The sequence below is a fragment of the Ictidomys tridecemlineatus genome, chromosome 6 (genome assembly GCF_052094955.1).
Source record: "Ictidomys tridecemlineatus isolate mIctTri1 chromosome 6, mIctTri1.hap1, whole genome shotgun sequence".
Classification (NCBI taxonomy): Eukaryota; Metazoa; Chordata; class Mammalia; order Rodentia; family Sciuridae; genus Ictidomys; species Ictidomys tridecemlineatus.
In genome coordinates, this window is record NC_135482.1 from 66,682,688 (window position 1) to 66,699,657 (window position 16,970).

At 50.2% G+C, this 16,970-nt stretch overlaps 1 protein-coding gene across 6 annotated transcripts in view; it reads left to right on the forward strand.

Annotated features, from left to right (window-relative positions):
* Positions 1-6,448: 6,448 nt before the first annotated feature.
* Hdac7 (histone deacetylase 7) overlaps positions 6,449-16,970 on the forward strand; it is a 37,061-nt gene continuing 26,539 nt past the window's right edge. For 2 of the 6 annotated variants that reach the window (XM_078014808.1, XM_078014812.1), the window contains exon 1: positions 6,449-6,654. In XM_078014808.1, the coding sequence (XP_077870934.1) occupies positions 6,636-6,654 (19 nt within the window). In that variant the 5' untranslated portion in view covers positions 6,449-6,635. Of the gene's footprint in view, positions 6,655-7,378; positions 7,859-16,970 lie in introns of those variants that run through there. The other 4 variants (XM_078014811.1, XM_078014807.1, XM_005324864.5 and 1 more) reach the window with 4 other exon arrangements.

Below are 16,970 nucleotides of genomic sequence, written 5' to 3' on the forward strand. Positions count from 1 at the left end.
TAGATAATCTTATAAATCACCTGCAACTCTTGAAAGTAAACAGAATGGTCCCATGTCAAGGTTCTGCTGCTGTGGGGTTTTATCAGAGGGCAGGTGGTGGGTAGTTTATTTTATCCATCTATCTATCTATCTATCTATCTATCTATCTATCTATCTATCTATCTATCTACCTACCTACCAGGGATTATACCCAGAGGCACTTAACCACTGAGACACATTTCCCAGCCTGGGTAGTTTTTTTTTTTGTTGTTGTTGTTATTATCACCATCATTAATGTTATCATTATTATTACTTTGCTGCTATTCTAGTGTCACAGAGGGATGTGGTGATGCCCCATCTTGTGGGTTCAGCCATGAACAAGGCCCTGGCCTAAGGGGGTCTTGGGTTACTTCAGGGTTTGGAGTGGGCTTTGGAGAGGAGGGAAGGGTGGGAAGGGCCTTCTTTGGTGGGTGGAGCCTCTTGGCAAGGAACTTCTGCTTTCCCTCTCTCCTGGGTGGAGTTTGGCTAGATGGGCTTTGGCACCAACCTCTGGTGCTGAGAGAGTCTCTCCCCACCCATGTCCCTCCCCCATTTCCCAGCTAGCTGCTCAGCTCTGGGGACTGCCCCTTCTACCCTTCCTTTCCTGACTTCCTCCCCAGGTTCCCTGGAGCCCTTGCCAACCTCATTCTTGAGCCTGCTAATCTGTCTGCCACCCCTCTGCTTCCTTGCCTCGCCCTTGCACATGCCATTCTCCCTACCTGGAATGTCACCCCCCTGTTCTCCCTGCACTGATTCACATTTCTGGGTTCCTTCAAAATCCAGCTCAACATTCGCCCACTTCATCCAGGACCTGTTCTGCCTTGATCTGCTCAGCTCTCTCCTCTTTGTCATAGGCTTATTTACACTTAGAATAACAGAATCAGAAAATGGCTATAGACTCAAGAAAAATAAGTAGGGATGATCTAAATCAACCCCCTTCCTGTGGTAGATGAGAAAATGCAGGACTAGAGAGGCTGTGACTTGGCTAAGATCACCCAGATTGCGAGATTTCTTGAATAGTTGGCTTTGTAAGAGGGTTTCAAGTATATTCTATGTTTGTTTGGTTTCCTCAACACATCGTGATTAATATGAGGGCAGCGGCTGTGTTTGTGTTTTTATCTTTAATGTTCTTTATACCCATACTCTGGGGAGGGCTGTGTGTGTGTGTGTGTGTGTGTGTGTGTGTGAGAGAGAGAGAGAGAGAGAGAGAGAGAGAGAGAGAGAGAGAGAGAGAGAGAGACATCGAGGAGCTAGAGTAATTATATTTCACATGGTATCAGGGCAAAAATTCTACTACTACTCATAGTGGTGCTGTTTAGCCACATAGAGACACCAAAAAACAAAGCAAAAAACAGTGGTACAAAATTTTGCATATATTATTCGTATAATTTCAGACCAGCTCTGTGGGGTAGATAGCCAAGATATTGCTATTACACAGAAAACTTAGATTTAGGTATCACTCAAGCTAGGCGTGGTAGCTCATGCCTGTAATTCCAGCTACTGGGGATGCAGAGGTAGGAGGATCATAAGTTTGAGGCCAACTTGAACAACTTAGCGAGACTGTTTTAAAATTTAAAAAGGGCTGGGATGTAGCTCAGTGATAGAGTGCCATTGGGTTTAATCTCTAGAAACAAACAAACAAAAAGATATCACCCAGGAGGTTTATGGCAGAACTGAGTGTAGAACTCGGGCTCCCTGACTTCCAATCCAGGGCCCTGATACCCACAATGCCTCTCTCCTGGCTCTTTCCTTATGTGCTTGGATGTAGTTATCAAGGTAGTGACCTCTGTCATCTTTTTCATTGGCTGTACCTTTTTCATTTTGGGGTTGAAGAGACCCTGTCTTTGACTTCCTGCCCCTCCCCATCCTGTCCCAGTGCTTTCTCCTCATGTCCCCCCACCACACTGCTGGCACCTAGACACATACAAGCTTACTCAGAACTGCAGGTGTCTAGGGCAACAGACCACAGGGTAAACCACACCACCTTTGTTGACTCTAAAGGAGGTAAGGGCACGCCGGGGGAAGGGACTTGCTTAGTTCTCCACCAACTCAAGATCCCACGGTCATCTCCCTTGCCAACCTGAGCCATCTAGACTGGCAGCCATGTGCAGCCTCTTCCTGATTTATTCATTCACTTCTGGTCCAGAAGCATGTGGCACCTCTTGTCTTAGACCCTGAAATCTTAGATGAGTGTCTGCCTGCCTACAGCCCAAAGCCATACCCAGGATGCTTACTTAGCTCCTTAATCCTGTGCAAAGCAACAGAGAAAGGGGGCGGAGGGAACAAGGATATGACCACATGACTGGAGCCAGCAATACAGGAGACTTGGCATCAGGAACGATATGCACAGGTCAACAGGGACGTCAAGGAATCAGGCTGCTCAGGAATAGGAGACCCTGACAAAGCTTGGCCACTGTTCTGACCTGCTAGGAGAAATAACACAGGCTCTGAATCAGATACACTTGAGATCAAGTCACTTACTGTCTCTGTGGCCTTAGGCGAATCATTTTGTCTTTTTGAAACTGTAGTTTGCTCACTAAAACAATGGGGATAATAATGAGGTATAAGCAAAAGGACCTTGAACAACATGTGAAACATAGGAGATGCTCAAGAAATCTTCAATTTTTTTCCCTCCCTGCCTCTCCCACTTTCTTCCTTCCTTCTCCTTCTTCTCTCTGTCCCATGAAACCCTTTTACTTGGAGTTGGGGATTTAACCTCCCCTATTAATCTACAAGTCTGAAACTCTATGCATTGGCATTTGATCCCAGGCCCAGAAACTGGAGCACAAGGCCTGGCCCAATCCCATGCAATGGCTGTCCACTGAGATCCTGGGGAGTGAGCATGCCTCTGTGGGAAGAGGTTGTCTGTAGTAAGTGCACAGTTATGGGAGGACTTGTTGCTGAAGCTGCCACATTGAGAAGGCTGGGACAGGAGTGGTCTGGAGGTTTAGACTTGAGGACTTTCTGGAACTTTGAATCCTGGCACAAAGTAGGCATCCAATAATATTTATTGAATGAATGAATGGCCCTATAACTTACTCATTGTGCAACTTTGGTCAGGTTTCTTCATCTTTATGGGCCATACTTTATTCACGAGCATAACAAGGATTATTGTTAAGAATAAATGATCTAATGTTTGTCTAAGGGCTAGCGTAGGTCTGCTACATGGTAAACAGTCAGTAAAGGGTAGCTAACTAAGGGAAGAAAGAGAGAAGAAGGAGAAAGAGAAGGTCAAGTAGTCCCACGGCCCCAAAGGGAAGCTGAGAGGGGTGTGCTCAGGCTTTGTGTGGGCCAGAGACCCCAGGGAAGACTTGAGGCAAGTCCTTTGGGGCCAATCTCTTGTGCTAGGTGTTTAGCTCAGCAGGCTGTGAAAGGCCTGGACTTGAGAGACTTTATAGAAGCTCCCCATGGTAACCAGGGTAGAGGAGAGAGAGATAGCCTGCATTTTATAGTCTCATGTCTCTAGGGTTCATGGAGGCTCTCTAACATATCCCAGCAGGGCACATGTGACTTAGAAACTATCTAAGGACTCCACAATAGGGCAGGGGCTGGTGGAGTGGTAGGTAAATCTAGTGGGGGAAAGAGGGACATAGTCCAGCCTCTCAGCTGCAGGTCACACACACTGTCTTCCTCTGCCTGTATTTGGCAGGCAGTGAGTCCTGGTGTGTATAGAAAGCCACATGTTGAACACTGTAAGGACAGACAGGCAGCAAGACATCTCTGTTCGGGTCATTCAGAAGTCAGTGATCAGGTTGATAAGAAAAAGCAGATTTATAGGTAAATATGTGAATGATGCACCTGGTAGAAATGAGCAAAAAAGGACCCAACTTCAGCACAGAAATAGACATAGAGTGAGAGGTTCATGTGTTATGGGAGGGGCGTGTATCGTGGGGATACAAGAGGGAGATAATAGGGGCTATCTGTAGTAACTGGGGTTACTGGGGTCTGCAGTAAAAGGAATTTTGCTGGGGGCTGTGGGCCTCCAGGAGGGATTGGAAGAGGTTGATCTGGCTAGGAGGTGAGCATTGGGGAGATGTAAGAGCAGGTGTCTTGCAGAGCTAGCATAGATACTCATGCGACAGAAGAGTATATTGGGGTGACCAGCTAAAGAAGGGTCCTGAAGGCCATGAACATCTGTCCCAGTTCAACAAAAAACCCACATGGAATTTGATTTCTGTTCAAAGCACTATCAGAAATGCAGCCATGACTCAGCTAGTAGCTGGCAGTAGTTGCAGCATTCAAACCAGATATCTACTCTTGAAGCTCTTGGGAAAGAAGAAAGAGTTGAGACTAGTTGATGAGGTGGGTGAAGGTCAGAGAGAAAAACCACCACACTGGGGGCAGGTCCTTTCAGGGAAGGGAAAAATCCTACTGGCAATGGAATCGGCCTTCCTGGAGAAGACTATGAAAGTTTTGCTTTGTTTTTTGTACCGGGAATTGAAATCAGGGGCACTCAACCACTGAGCCACATCCCCAGCCCTATTTTGTATTTTACTTAGGGACAGGGTCTCACTGAGTTGCTTAGCACTTTGCTTTTGCTGAGGCTGGCTTTGAAATTGTGATCCCCCCCAGCCAGTGGGATTACAGGTGTGTACCACCACGCCCAGCAAGAAGTAGAAAGATTTCAATAGGAGAAAGAGACTGGTGAGGACATTTATTTTTGGAGGGAGAACAATGAGCCAAAGCATGGAGTGAGAAAGCATGAAGACAGGAGGGGTATGGTCTGCTATTATTTCAGTCTACTAAAAAAAATAATACTACCAATAATAAATAACATCATTAATCACTAAGTATCAGGAAGCAAGGACAGGGGTGTGTAGCATGGTACCATGTTATAGGAGAACTTGAATGTCAGGAAAGGAGTTTGTGAATATAAGTTAACAAGTTCAGAGGGGTTCCATCTACCTGCCAGTGAGCACTGGGTCAAGAAAAGCACCTGAAATAGGAAGTCAGCAGCTAAGCATCACAGGCCAGAGCAGTGACTGAGGGAATAAGTCTGTGGTCAGAAGTTTTTCTTCAGCATGGCTAAACACTTCTAGGCCCCTCTAGACTCTTGCTCCCAATCTAACATGGTTCCACCACTGCGTCTGCCCCAACTTCTGTAAACTCTGGAGGTCCTAAGGTTGAGGGAGTAGGTTCAGGTCAGAAGGAAACTAACTGCTCCCTGCTTTCCAGTGGCACCTCACCCACACTATAGGAGAGCCCTGTTTTCTGGGTCAGGGACCTCTGGCCTTCCCAGGAGCTTTCTGACCCAGCATATTGCTGGAGGCTGACACTGCTGATAGTAGGCCAGGAAGCACAACGGGGAGGTCCTCAGCCCCTGACCTCTGAATCTGACCTTCTCTCCAGCCCAAAGAGGGGTAGTGGGTGGGAGGGGGGTAGAGGCAGGGAGGGCCGCTTTGCAAAGCCTACCCTGAGCTGAGTTTATTAGCTGAGGGAGGGCTGGAGGCGGCTACATTCCGACTCACAGACTGGAACATTTCTGTGATCCGCTGTAATGCACTGGGGGACACTGGGCACATTGCTGAAGTTTGACTCATAGGGACCGGGAGGGGGAAAGAAGGAGGGGGGGTTGTAGAGGGAGAGGAATGGGAGGAAGAGAGGAAGAGGAGAGGAGGGAAGGAAATCCCTTGAGAAATTTCTTAAAAAAAAAAAAAAAAGAAAGAAAGAAAACTTTCAAAATCTGCACCACCCCCATCCCCTTTTTCTTTTAATAGGAACAGGCTGGACCCTTCTTTTCCCTTCAGCAGAAATGGGGGGGGGTGTGCCAGTGGGGGAGGGCTGGCAGTGATTCAAATCAGATCCTGGAACTTTCCCGAGGCGTGTGTGTGTGTGTGTGTGTGTGTGTGTGTGTGTGTGTGTGTGTGTGTGAGAGAGAGAGAGAGAGAGAGAGAGAAAGAGAGAGAGAGAGAGAGAGAGATAGAGAGATAGATAGATATTGGGGGTGTCCGTCTGGGAATCCTTGCGTGGGACCTTGTATGGGACTCGACGCGTGTCCATCTGTCCCTGTATGCGACTATTTGCTCGCGGACTGTATGTGTACATAGGTGTGTGCACGGGGGGTCCTTCCCTGAAGCATGTGTCTGTGTAAATGATCCTGCCCCTGTGTAAACATGGATGTATGCTCGTTTTGTATGCAAGGGTGCGTGAGCTCAGGTATCTGGGTTTCCGGGAATTGTGCTCGGGTCGGAGCGCCGCGAGGCGGCTGGGGCTCGGCTGCAGCGCGCGGGTCGGACCGAGTCCCGCGTTCCGGGTTCGGCTGCAGGCCAGGCGGTGCACCGCGCCCCGCCGCGATCAGGCGGCGCGCAGTGTCTGCGGCCCGCCTGTGCGCCGCGCCGTGCAGTGTCTGCCGGGGTGGTGTGTCCCAGGGCCGCGAGCGCCTGCCCCCTCCCTCCCCTCCCCCTTGGCCCGCTCTCAGACTCAGATAAAGCATTTCCTTCCATTGTCATCCTACCCGGCCGGCCGGGCTGCCAGGGCCCTCCCCCTCCCGGCCCCCTCCCTTCCTCTCGCCGTCTCTCAGTCGCTCTGCAGCCTCCGGCGACTGGGGGGATGTGAGGCCGGCGCCCCAGCCCCCCGCTCCGCCATGAGCCCCCCGCTCTGAGGGCCCCGGCCCCTGGATGCACAGCCCCGGCGCTGGTGAGTACTGGGCGGCCGCCCCCCGCCCCGCCCGCCCCGCCCTGTGCGGCACCCAGCGCAGCCCGCCCAGGCTCGGGCTCCGGCTCCGGCTCCGGCTCCAGCTCGGGCTCCGACCAGCTCCGCGGCCCGGGCCGGGTGTGCGCCCCGCGACCGCACCCGCCCTGCCTGGCTCCGCGGAGCTCGGGCAGCCTCCGGGCCGGAGCTGGTTCCGGGGCCGGAGGGCTCGGGCCTCCCGCGGGGCGCCCACATCCGCCTGCCCGGGGCAGCGACAGGCCCGAGGGAGGGAGCTGGGAGGCCCCGGGCCGTGGGTGCCCGGGCCCTGCGTTCCATCACCCCTGTTCCCGGGGAGGACAAGCTGGGAGGCCGGGGAAGTAGGGACGGCTGCCGTAGCCCGAGGAGGGGGCGGTACTCCGAAGCGGAAGGTTTGGAAGTTCAGGGGCAAAGGGCAGGACCCACTAAGTTGGAGCCCAGCTTGTTGGGGCTGGACATCAGCGCCCTCATCCCGCGGAGTCCGTCAGGGCCCTACTCAGATTTTTGGGTGGAGAAAATGGTCCTCTGGAGGGGTCCCGGGTTGGGAGACTTATTCGAGCATTGACTCTTGCTCACCCATCAGGGTAAAGAGACACCTGTGCCCAAGTGAGCTGGGAAGGGCAGTCCCTGCAGGAGAACCGGAAGGTGGGGACCACTGGCTGTATACTGAAGGCTGGGGACCTGAATGTGGGTCCTAGGGTCTGTTGGTGCCGGGGAATGTGAGAGCAGGGCAGAGGCAAATCTGGCAAACTAAGCTGGATTCCGATTACCAATTTTTAGGCCTGCAGGTTAGAGGACAGCTATCTGGGGCCTGCAGGCCCCCTTGTGTCCCCCCATTTCCTTCCCTCTGGCTGCCCATTTGTGTCTGACCTCGACCAGCCATTGCTGCGCCTCATTCCTTGTCCTTGTTGACTGTCCGATATACCAGAAGGCCTCCTGCAATGAACACTGGCCGTCTTGCTGCTAACCATCCCTCCCACACCCTTCTTCAACAACTACTTTAAGCCCCCACTGCCTGCCAGTTTCTAGGGTGCGAATGGGCATTGGTTCTCAACAACCATGATGGGAGCTCAACATCCGAACCATCAGCCTGTTTCCAGACTTGCACCTGAACCCATGGGGACCTTCCTTCAAGTCCAGCCATTGGGCCAAAAGAAAGGAAACTATGACTCAGGTTACTATGCTCTAATGGGGCATTTTGGTGGCCCATTTCTCCATGACAGGATCCCACAGGCTTCTGGGTTGACACACATACTTCCCTCCTCATCCTGACCCTCTTATACATTCCAAGCCCTTATGCAGCTTCTGCAAACCATCTCTGGGCTTCTCATTGCTTAGCATTTCCCTCACCCTCCCTGCTATTTCCTTGCCCCCTGCCCTCAATCCCTAATTTTTCTTTTTAGTCACTGCTGAGGGAAACTGAGGCACACAGCAGTTTCACTGTATGGTACCCAGTGGACTAAAACTGGAACAAGTCCTGGACCCATTGTGACTTGTCCCCTGCCTTTAGTCCCCTGCCTTTAGTCCCCTGCCTTTAGCTCCTTCCTGCCTAGCAGCATCAGGAGCAGAGTCAAACTTAGAGCTACTCCTTAGTGTTGCACCTGGAATGGTTGAGGGTAGTGCTCCTATAAGGAGCACTCTGTCCCTTAGTTCAGCCTATTGTGTGGGTATCTCCCTGGCCACCAAGGCTTACTTTGGTTTGTAGAGGCAGGGACATTTTAATTTCTAAGCAGGTCATTCCACTTTTATTTCAAGCTCAGATTCCTTGTCGCTAAATGGGGCAGAAATTCCAAGTGCACTATCCAGAGCACAGAGCAAGAGTGGCTGACCACAAAGAGATAAGTCAGTGTCTAACTAGGTGTGTGTGCGCGTGTGCGCGTGTGCGTGTGCATTATAACCCCCGACTTCCATTAGGAATAGTGGACCTCAGCTTTAATGTTTGGACTCCAAAGTTGAAAGTTTCACAATTGTGATATAAAACTTTTGGGCAACTGAGAAACGTTTATGTGGTGGTGATGGGGGGAATGGAGACCCTCTTGTAAGACCCCCTGGAAGACAGAAGCCTCTGTAATCCAACCTCCTCTTTGTCTTCTTTCCCCTGACCTTTCATTAAGAACTGGTAGTTTTGAAGTTGGCAGAGGCCTGAGACAAGATGAACTAATGCAAGGGCCAGGGTCACCCAGCCAGGGAATGGCAGGCAGCCTGAATAGGCTGGGACCAGGCTTTCTGCCTCTGCTGGTGCCCATTCTCCTGACCCTGGTGCATGCGTAGATGTAGAGCTGGGACTTCCAGTGAAGTGCGGGATATTGCTGGAACAGGGCCCCAGGAAGACCTGGGATTGGGGGAGGGCATATGTCCCCTGGAGGCTCAAACTCCTAGACTATGAATTTGTGTGTGTTGGATTTGTTAGCTGGATGGGCACTTCCTCTGGGGCAGGAAGCATTGATTTCCTGTGGTGGTAGTGGTGGTGGGGAGGTTGGTAGGGATTAGGAATGGGGGGCTCAGCTCTGGGCTATTCCTGATGTTTAGGACCACAAAGAGTTTCTCCTTGAGGCTGCTTCCGCCAATCCAGGGGAGGCAGGAAAGAGATGCTGGCCAGGAGGCCCAGGCCGAGGCTGGAGAAGGAGGCTATGAGGCCAATGAGATGGGGGTGGGCAACACAGCAGGAAGCCCGGTCAGCAGGTGACCCTGCCGGGTATTGTGTTTCCTTTATAATATTTTCTCCTGTTTCTGTGGTAACCTTCCCTGGGGGACCTAGGCCTTAGGGCTGCAGGAAAGCGCCCCCAGACAGCCCTTTCCTTAGAGGCCTACGTATTAGGAGGAGTCCCCAGATCTAGCCACCTATTAACCCTTTTGGCTTCCTAGGACCAGGGCCTGGGAATCCAGGCAAGTAGCCTGAGGGAGCATTGATTTGGAGGCTCAGTGGTGGCCCTCTGTCATCTCTTGGGGGGCCGTGGAACAGAAAGGGTGCTGGATATGGGAGGGCTCCTAGAAACTTGAGTCATTAGTCTCAGCCTCTGCCTCTCCTCATCCCATCTCTCTTTACTGCCCTCCTCTAGCCACACAAGGGGGAGGTGATCAGCATGCTGCCTGGGGCAAGGGGGAGAGGTGTGGGTGGCAGAGGTGGGAGGGATGTTTTCATCAGCAGAGCATAGCTCCTTTGGTTCTGGACCAGTTCCCAGAGGCAAAATAAATTCAGGATAGCATCTCTAAAGTGTGAGTCTCCATATGATGTGTATGTGCACACACATTGGGTGTGTGATGGGTAGGTGTCTGTTTGCCCCAGCTGTGAGCTGTGAATATGGATGTTGTGGTTCCATGGCATCTTGTGACCAATGTTGTGGCTCTGTGCTGGGTATTTGGGAGCGGGGTATGCACACATATAGTACAGATGTGTGTCATCTGTATAGTATATACCTTTGCAATCTATGGCCCTGTGTGGGGTATATGGACATGTTTGGGGGAATGAATACCTGTGTAGCAGTGGCTTTTAAATGAAAGTCCAGATGTTGACTTGTAAAGCACCATTTCATCCATGGTCCTCAAATGCCAGTTTCTAGATCATTTGCTTCAGAGTCACATGAGGAATGTGTTATAAACATCCTCAGGCCCTATTCCAGAATCTGCAGGGTTGGGGCCTTGGAATCTAGATTTTAACGTGTACTTCAGGTAATTTTAGTGCAAAGCTGTTTGAGAAAACCCAATCTGGGCCAACCTCTTCATTTTTTCTTTAAAGAAACAGAACTGGGGCTGGGGATGTGGCTCAAGCGGTAGTGCGCTCGCCTGGCATGCTAGCGGCCCGGGTTCGATCCTCAGCACCACATACCAACAAAGATGTTGTGTCTGCCGAGAACTAAAAAATAAATATTTTTTTTTTTTTTTTTTTTTTTTTTTTTTTTTTTTTTTTTAAAGAGAGAGTGAGAGACAGAGGGGGACAGAGAGAGAGAGAGAGAATTTTAACATTTATTTATTTTTTCTTAGTTCTTGGCGGACACAACATCTTTGTTGGTATGTGGTGCTGCTAAGGATCGAACCCGGGCCGCACGCATGCTAGGCAAGCGCGCTACCGCTTGAGCCACATCCCCAGCCCCCCTAAAAAATAAATATTAAAAATTAAAAAAAAAAAAAGAAACAGAACTGCATAAGATATATAATTTGTCCAAGGTCAGAGGGTTATTAAAAGGAAGAACCAAGATATGATGCAAGTCTTCCAAAACTTGTCCAGGACTTAGTGCTCAACCATGAATCCTGTATGTACACACATCCACACATGGTGTGTTAAAGGGGACCAGACGGGGCTGGTGAATATATATATATTTTTTAATTGGTTGTTCAAAACATTACAAAGCTCTTGACATATCATATTTCATACATTTGATTCAAGTAGGTTATGAACTCCCATTTTTACCCCGTATACAGATTGCAGAATCACATCGGTTACACATCCACATTTTTACATAATGCCATATTAGTAACTGTTGTGTTCTGCTACCTTTCCTATCCTCTACTATCCCCCCTCCCCTGGTGAAGATTCTGACTCTGATGGGGGATGAACTTTCTTCTGGGGTCCCAGGCTTCTTGACCTTGTTCTTCTTGTTACATTGTTTCCTCCTGGGGGAAATCCTGGAATGTTTCATATCAGTCCTAAAGGTTGATGTTGGCAGCCAGGGACACTCATTTACCCAGCTGGTCAATCAGCAATTCATCCATTCATTGGATGCTTGCTGAGCCTTACTGTATGCCAGCCAGCCTGGGCACAGATGTGCAGTGGACACAAAGGCACAGCATCTAACTTCAGGGAACTTCCCCTTTAGTGAAGGAGACAAATAGAAGCAAGAAAGCCAGTAAAAGAATGAGTATATGAGGGCATAGCTCAGTTAATAGAGTGTTTGCCTCACATGCCAAAGCTCTGGGTTCAATTCCCAGCACCAACAGAAAAAAATAAAAATAAGAAAAGGAATGAGTATATGTGATTAGTTACACATTGTGATAAGCCCTACATAGAAATGACTAGGTATAGCAATAAAAAATAACAAGGTGGAACTTCCTTAGATAGGGCCATGGAAGGCCCAGCTGAAACACTGATTACTTCTCCTACCTCCTTGGACTGACAATGTGCCCCCAAAGCCTGCTGAGTCCTGCTTGAGGACTTCCTGGACCCAGGTGGTGGATTTGGGCTGAGGACTGGTGCTGAATTGCTGGCCTCTCTCCTGGCATGGAGGACAGTAGTCTCCTCTACTTAAGCAGCCCCTTTGGGACAGAGCAGGGAGAAATCAGGGGGAGCAGAAAGAAGCCAAAATCCAGGTTGCTCCCTTGCTTGGAGTGGGGGTGGAGTCCAGGACCTTGTGGCCATATGGAATTGTTAGAAAGGAGGCAGCCTCTCTGCTGGAGCTCCCAAGCACCACCTCATTCCTGACTCTCCTGCGTCACTTTCCTTTCCCCTCATTTCTTTCCCTTCCTCCAGGTCTCCCCACTGGGAACTGCTGTGCCTGGGAACCACTGTACCCAGTCTCTCCCCTCTGAGCCTACTCTGGCTACCTCTGGCCACTGGGATTTATTTACCTGGCTCAGGAATTAGAGGGAGTCAAGGCTTAGACAGGACCTGGGCCCTGAGAAAGAGGACAGGGTTCAAGAGAGGGCTGAGGTTGGCCCTGCAGGGCCCAGAATAGTAGAGGGTATGGAGAGGTCTGAACCTAGATGACCCTTGGTTGGGCTCTCCAAAGCCTCTTGTAGGCCCTTGGCATCTGCTTTTCAAACTGGGTGAGCCTCTGAGATAAGAGAGGCAGAAGGATCTGATTCGAGCCATCTGCTCTACATCTGCTAGAAGGAAATGCCCCCTTGGGTCCACCTGCAGCCCTGCCCCTGCATCCTCTCTCAGGGGGTTAACTTTCACATTAGCAACTTGGGCGAAAAGTTCCTCCTCTAGGTCAGCAAGCAGCCTTCAGACTCTCTGGCCTCCAACCTCTCCTCTGTGGAAGTTTTCCCTGGGAGACCCAGAGCTTCCAGCAGGGAAGTGCAGCCCTTTCCTTAGAGGAGCCCTCAAGTAAGAGAAGGGGGCTGGGTCTGCTTTCCTCCTCTTCCTAACTGCCAGGTCTGTCTTCTCCTTGGGCCTTTCTTCAGACTGCTGGGTGCCCTCCCAGTCCTTCCCTGCAGGAGCAGCACAGCAGGCTCCTATGAGGAAGGCTCTGGGCTACAATTCCATCCCCACCCTGTCTCCACACCACTTAACTTTTCCCCTATGTTCTTACAGGGAATGGAAACCCTGATGGTCAGAAACCTTGGGCCTTCAGAGCCAGCCTCACAAGCTGGGGATAATGCGCGGACCCCATTCCCCCTGGGTTCCGCTTAACTCCCAGTAGTGCCCATTCCAAGAAGTCCAGCTCTGGGTCCTACAGCAACATCCCCCGCGCCCGCCCCCAGAAGTCCCCAACCCTCCCACCGCCGCTCCCCAGGATGGCCGGGAGGAGCAGGGCAGGCTGGGAGTTACAGGTTCGGAAAGAGTCCGGGGTGGGGGAATTCGGCGACAGGGCTGCAACCGTCTTGTTTTGCTTGCCCCACAAACCTGCACGTCCGGGGCATCCGCTGCACCCTCCGGGGCATTCAGGTTGTAGAACTGCTCTCAGAATGACAGACTGGTGGCACCCGGTTGGGGCAGGGGGTGGGAGGGTGAAGGGGGGAGCCCCAGGCAAGGGGGAGCTGGAGGGTTAAAAATAGCAGCAGCCGGGTTTCGGTTAGCAAATGTGGAGGCGGGGAGCTGGAGGCGGGGCAGCGGCAGCCAACAGGGCTGTGCTTCCCCGGGTCTCGGGAGTGAGTCACGGTGGAGACGCTGCGGAGGTGAGGGCACAGCACAGCACCCCACCCGGCCGGGCCTGGCAAGGGGCTGCGTGCGCAGGCCGGGTCCCCAGAGGCCCAGAGCTAAAGAGGTTTATGACTCTCCCTTCTGGGACTTCAGGGCTGTCTTGAGAGCTTGGCGGTGGGCATTGTGTGATATGGGGGAAGAAGTGGCCCAGGACCTGGGTTTGAATCCCAGTGGAATGGGTGCACAAGGATGCTGAGAGCACTCAGTGTCCAGGCCCCCCCTCCATTTGGCAACATGAACACTTGGTGGATTCTAAAGTACCCTACAGATGTTAATTATCACATTAGACCCCTGTGAGCCCATTGCAAAGTCTAATAGGAGGCTCATCCTATAAGGGATGGGGAGGAATGGATGGCTTTGGCATAATCCCTGTTTCTCCTGCAAGCAGTTAAACATGACCTTGGGCACCTTCCTCACTGTGCCTCAGTTTCTTCATCAGTAATGTGAAAATAATTATAGTCTCAATCTCATGGAGTTGCTGTAAAGATTAAAGGAGCTGGGTGTGGTGGCACAGGCCTCTGATCCCAGCTGAGGCCAGAGGATTGAAAGTTCAAGGTCAGCCTTAAAAAAAAAAAAAAAGGATTGGGGATGTAGCTCAGAGGTAAAGCGTCCCTGGGCTCAATTCCCAGTACCAAAAAACAAACAAAAACCCACTTAAGATTAAAGGGCTTAGCAAAAGTAAAGTTAGTTCTATGCCTGGTTGCCTGGTATGAAGTCAGTGCACACTGAATACTCATCATTATTATTGATGTTATTGTTCATATTTGTGAAGGTCAGGGACAGGGAATGTTGAAGACATGAAGAACAGAAACTTGGGCCCAGCCCCAGTTCACAGAAAAAACCAGGCCAAACTCTCTGCTCCAGATTCCTCCACCCATAAGGGCCTGGAACAGCAGGAATCTGTAGCCAGAAGTCACAGGGTGGACCCTTACTTCTCTTGTTAACTCCCTTCCCAGTGGGGCAGGGTGAGGGGAGACCTCAGCATGCAGCCAGCTGGCCCTTGGGAGGGGCTGCTATGTCAGCCAGGGGAGGGGTTGGGACAGGCCACCCCAATGGCCTTGCTATGGGGTACGTTGCCAGCCTCTGCTGCAGTGACCTTTATTTTAGCTCCTTGGTGACAGCTCCTAAGAAGAACATGAAGCAGCGGAGGGTGGGCAGGTTAGTGACGTCAGCAGTGAGTATTCCCAGCACAGCAGCCCTGGAAGAGGCATGAGGCATTTCTTTCAGGAAATGATCATTATTCAGCCAACAGGCATTCATTAAGGAAGGCTTGACTTTATGCCTAGCCTGGGCTAGGCCCTCAGCATGATTCAGAAGAGGCAGAGGATTCTAGGTTGTAGATAACATGGAACCTCAGAGAATTCTGGGTCCAAGAAAATATGGAGGTGAAGAAAGTCCTATGGCCTAGTTCTCATAGGAACCTGGGGTCAGATGTTTGCTCCCATAGGTTGTACCATCTTTGTGTGCATGCGCATGCATATATACACTGCACTTATTGCAGAGGTACTTTAGGGGCATTGAAGATAGCGGACAATACAGAGCCGCAAACCTTAAAAAATAAAAACCGTAACACCGCAGTCAGAGAGACTACCATAGGCCCACAGTGCACACCTTCACATTCCTCACATCCCTTTTTAGGTTATTCTTTTTATCAACATGAGATCTGGGCTGGGGATGTGGCTCAAGCGGTAGTGCGCTTGCCTGGCATGCGTGCGGCCCGGGTTCGATCCTCAGCACCACATACCAGCAAAAATGTTGTGTCCGCCGAGAACTAAAAAATAAATATTAAAAATTCTCTCTCTCTCTCTCTCTCTCCTCTCTCACTCTCTCTTAAAAAAAAAAAACATGAGATCACACTGCACATACTGTTTTTGTTTTTCAGTCAAGGATCTCATTGAAGTTAACTTTCATCTCATCAGGTCCTCAGTTGACCATATATTGTTTATTACAGTTGATTTTTCCAATTGGTGCCAAGATCATGCATCTGTCTGTTGAATTCCCTGAAAGCTGTGTAAGCACCCTGGCTGGATTTGTGATCTGAAAAAATCTTGGACTAAGTGTCAAGGGCAATCCTAGCTGCACAAGGCACCTGGAGAATCTCCCCAAAAGATCTCTTCCATTTTCCAAAAATAGGCAAAAAGAGGGGATATTAAGGCATGACTAGATTGGGACCTCTAGGGTATTAATTGTCATTAATATTAGTGACATCCCTGTGAGTGCCAGTATTCTGAGCTTGTTGCAGTTCCTGGACTCATTCAGATGCCTCAGTTTGCCTGTTCTTACTGAGTGTCCCACCCCAAGGCCAGGGTTTTCAGGGTAGCCTCTGCCTTTTTCTACCATCTGGCTGTGTACCTAGTCTTCAGGAAGCCACTCTGTAGGTGGGTGCTTCCTTCTGCCTCTACCTCATCCACCTGCCCAAGATCTGCCTGGATGTGAGGCCTGGGAGTGAGGGAGAGACTACCTCTTTCCAAGGAAACTCACCCCGAGTACCACTCCACTGGTGACTTGCTCTGGTTATGCAACTCAAATTTTCTACAGGGCTTGACAGTTTCCAGAGTGCTTGCCCAGCGAGTGATCTTCCAAAGCAGCCCTGGGAGGTCTGCTAGTTTACTTACACCCTACTGGAGGCAGCCACAGGAAACACAACAAAATGGTAAAATGTACATTTGAAAAGCAGGGAAAATATAAGATGAAAAAGGAAGTGAAGATGGGGGGTGGCCTCCTGGAGACAGGAGGCCAGTGAGGGACACAGACCAAGATCATGATCTCTTTTTATTTTTGTTATTGTTGATATCTTTTGGATGGAGCACAGCACACTTTGTAGGAACATGCTGATGCTGGGAGTCACACCCTTGGGTTATATTGTCCCTTCTGTGGCCTCATATCACCATCTACTAGGAGGTAGGCTGAGTTAACTATACACACCAGTGTATTGATTATGACCTTCGGTTCTCGAGTCCCAGTTGCCCCATGTACCATCCATCTGACCTTGCAAGTGTCTCTCTCTTTCATTTTTATTTTTATTTTTTGTAGTGCTGGCGTTTGAACCCCAAGCCTTGTGCATACTAAGTAAACACTTTACCACTGAGTTACACCCCCCAACCATTGCAAGTTACTTAACCTCTCTCTCTAAGCCTCAGTTTCCTCCTTTGTAATAACAGTTTCCACCTTACAGGCTGTTGTGAGAACTACATGAGATGGTTAGAGTGAAATGCTTAGTATGGTAACCAGCACACTGTTAGCAATTAACACATGCCATTAATATTGATCTTCTTAATTAATAATTAGGATAATATTATCATTATTAATATTATAACTTGCTGGTTATAATAGTCACAGTCTTGTGAATGGGCTGGCTTGTTTTTGAGTGGCACAGGCGAGAGGAGCCCAAGGAGGACATCTCTTGGCTCATGGTGTATCTGGGAGA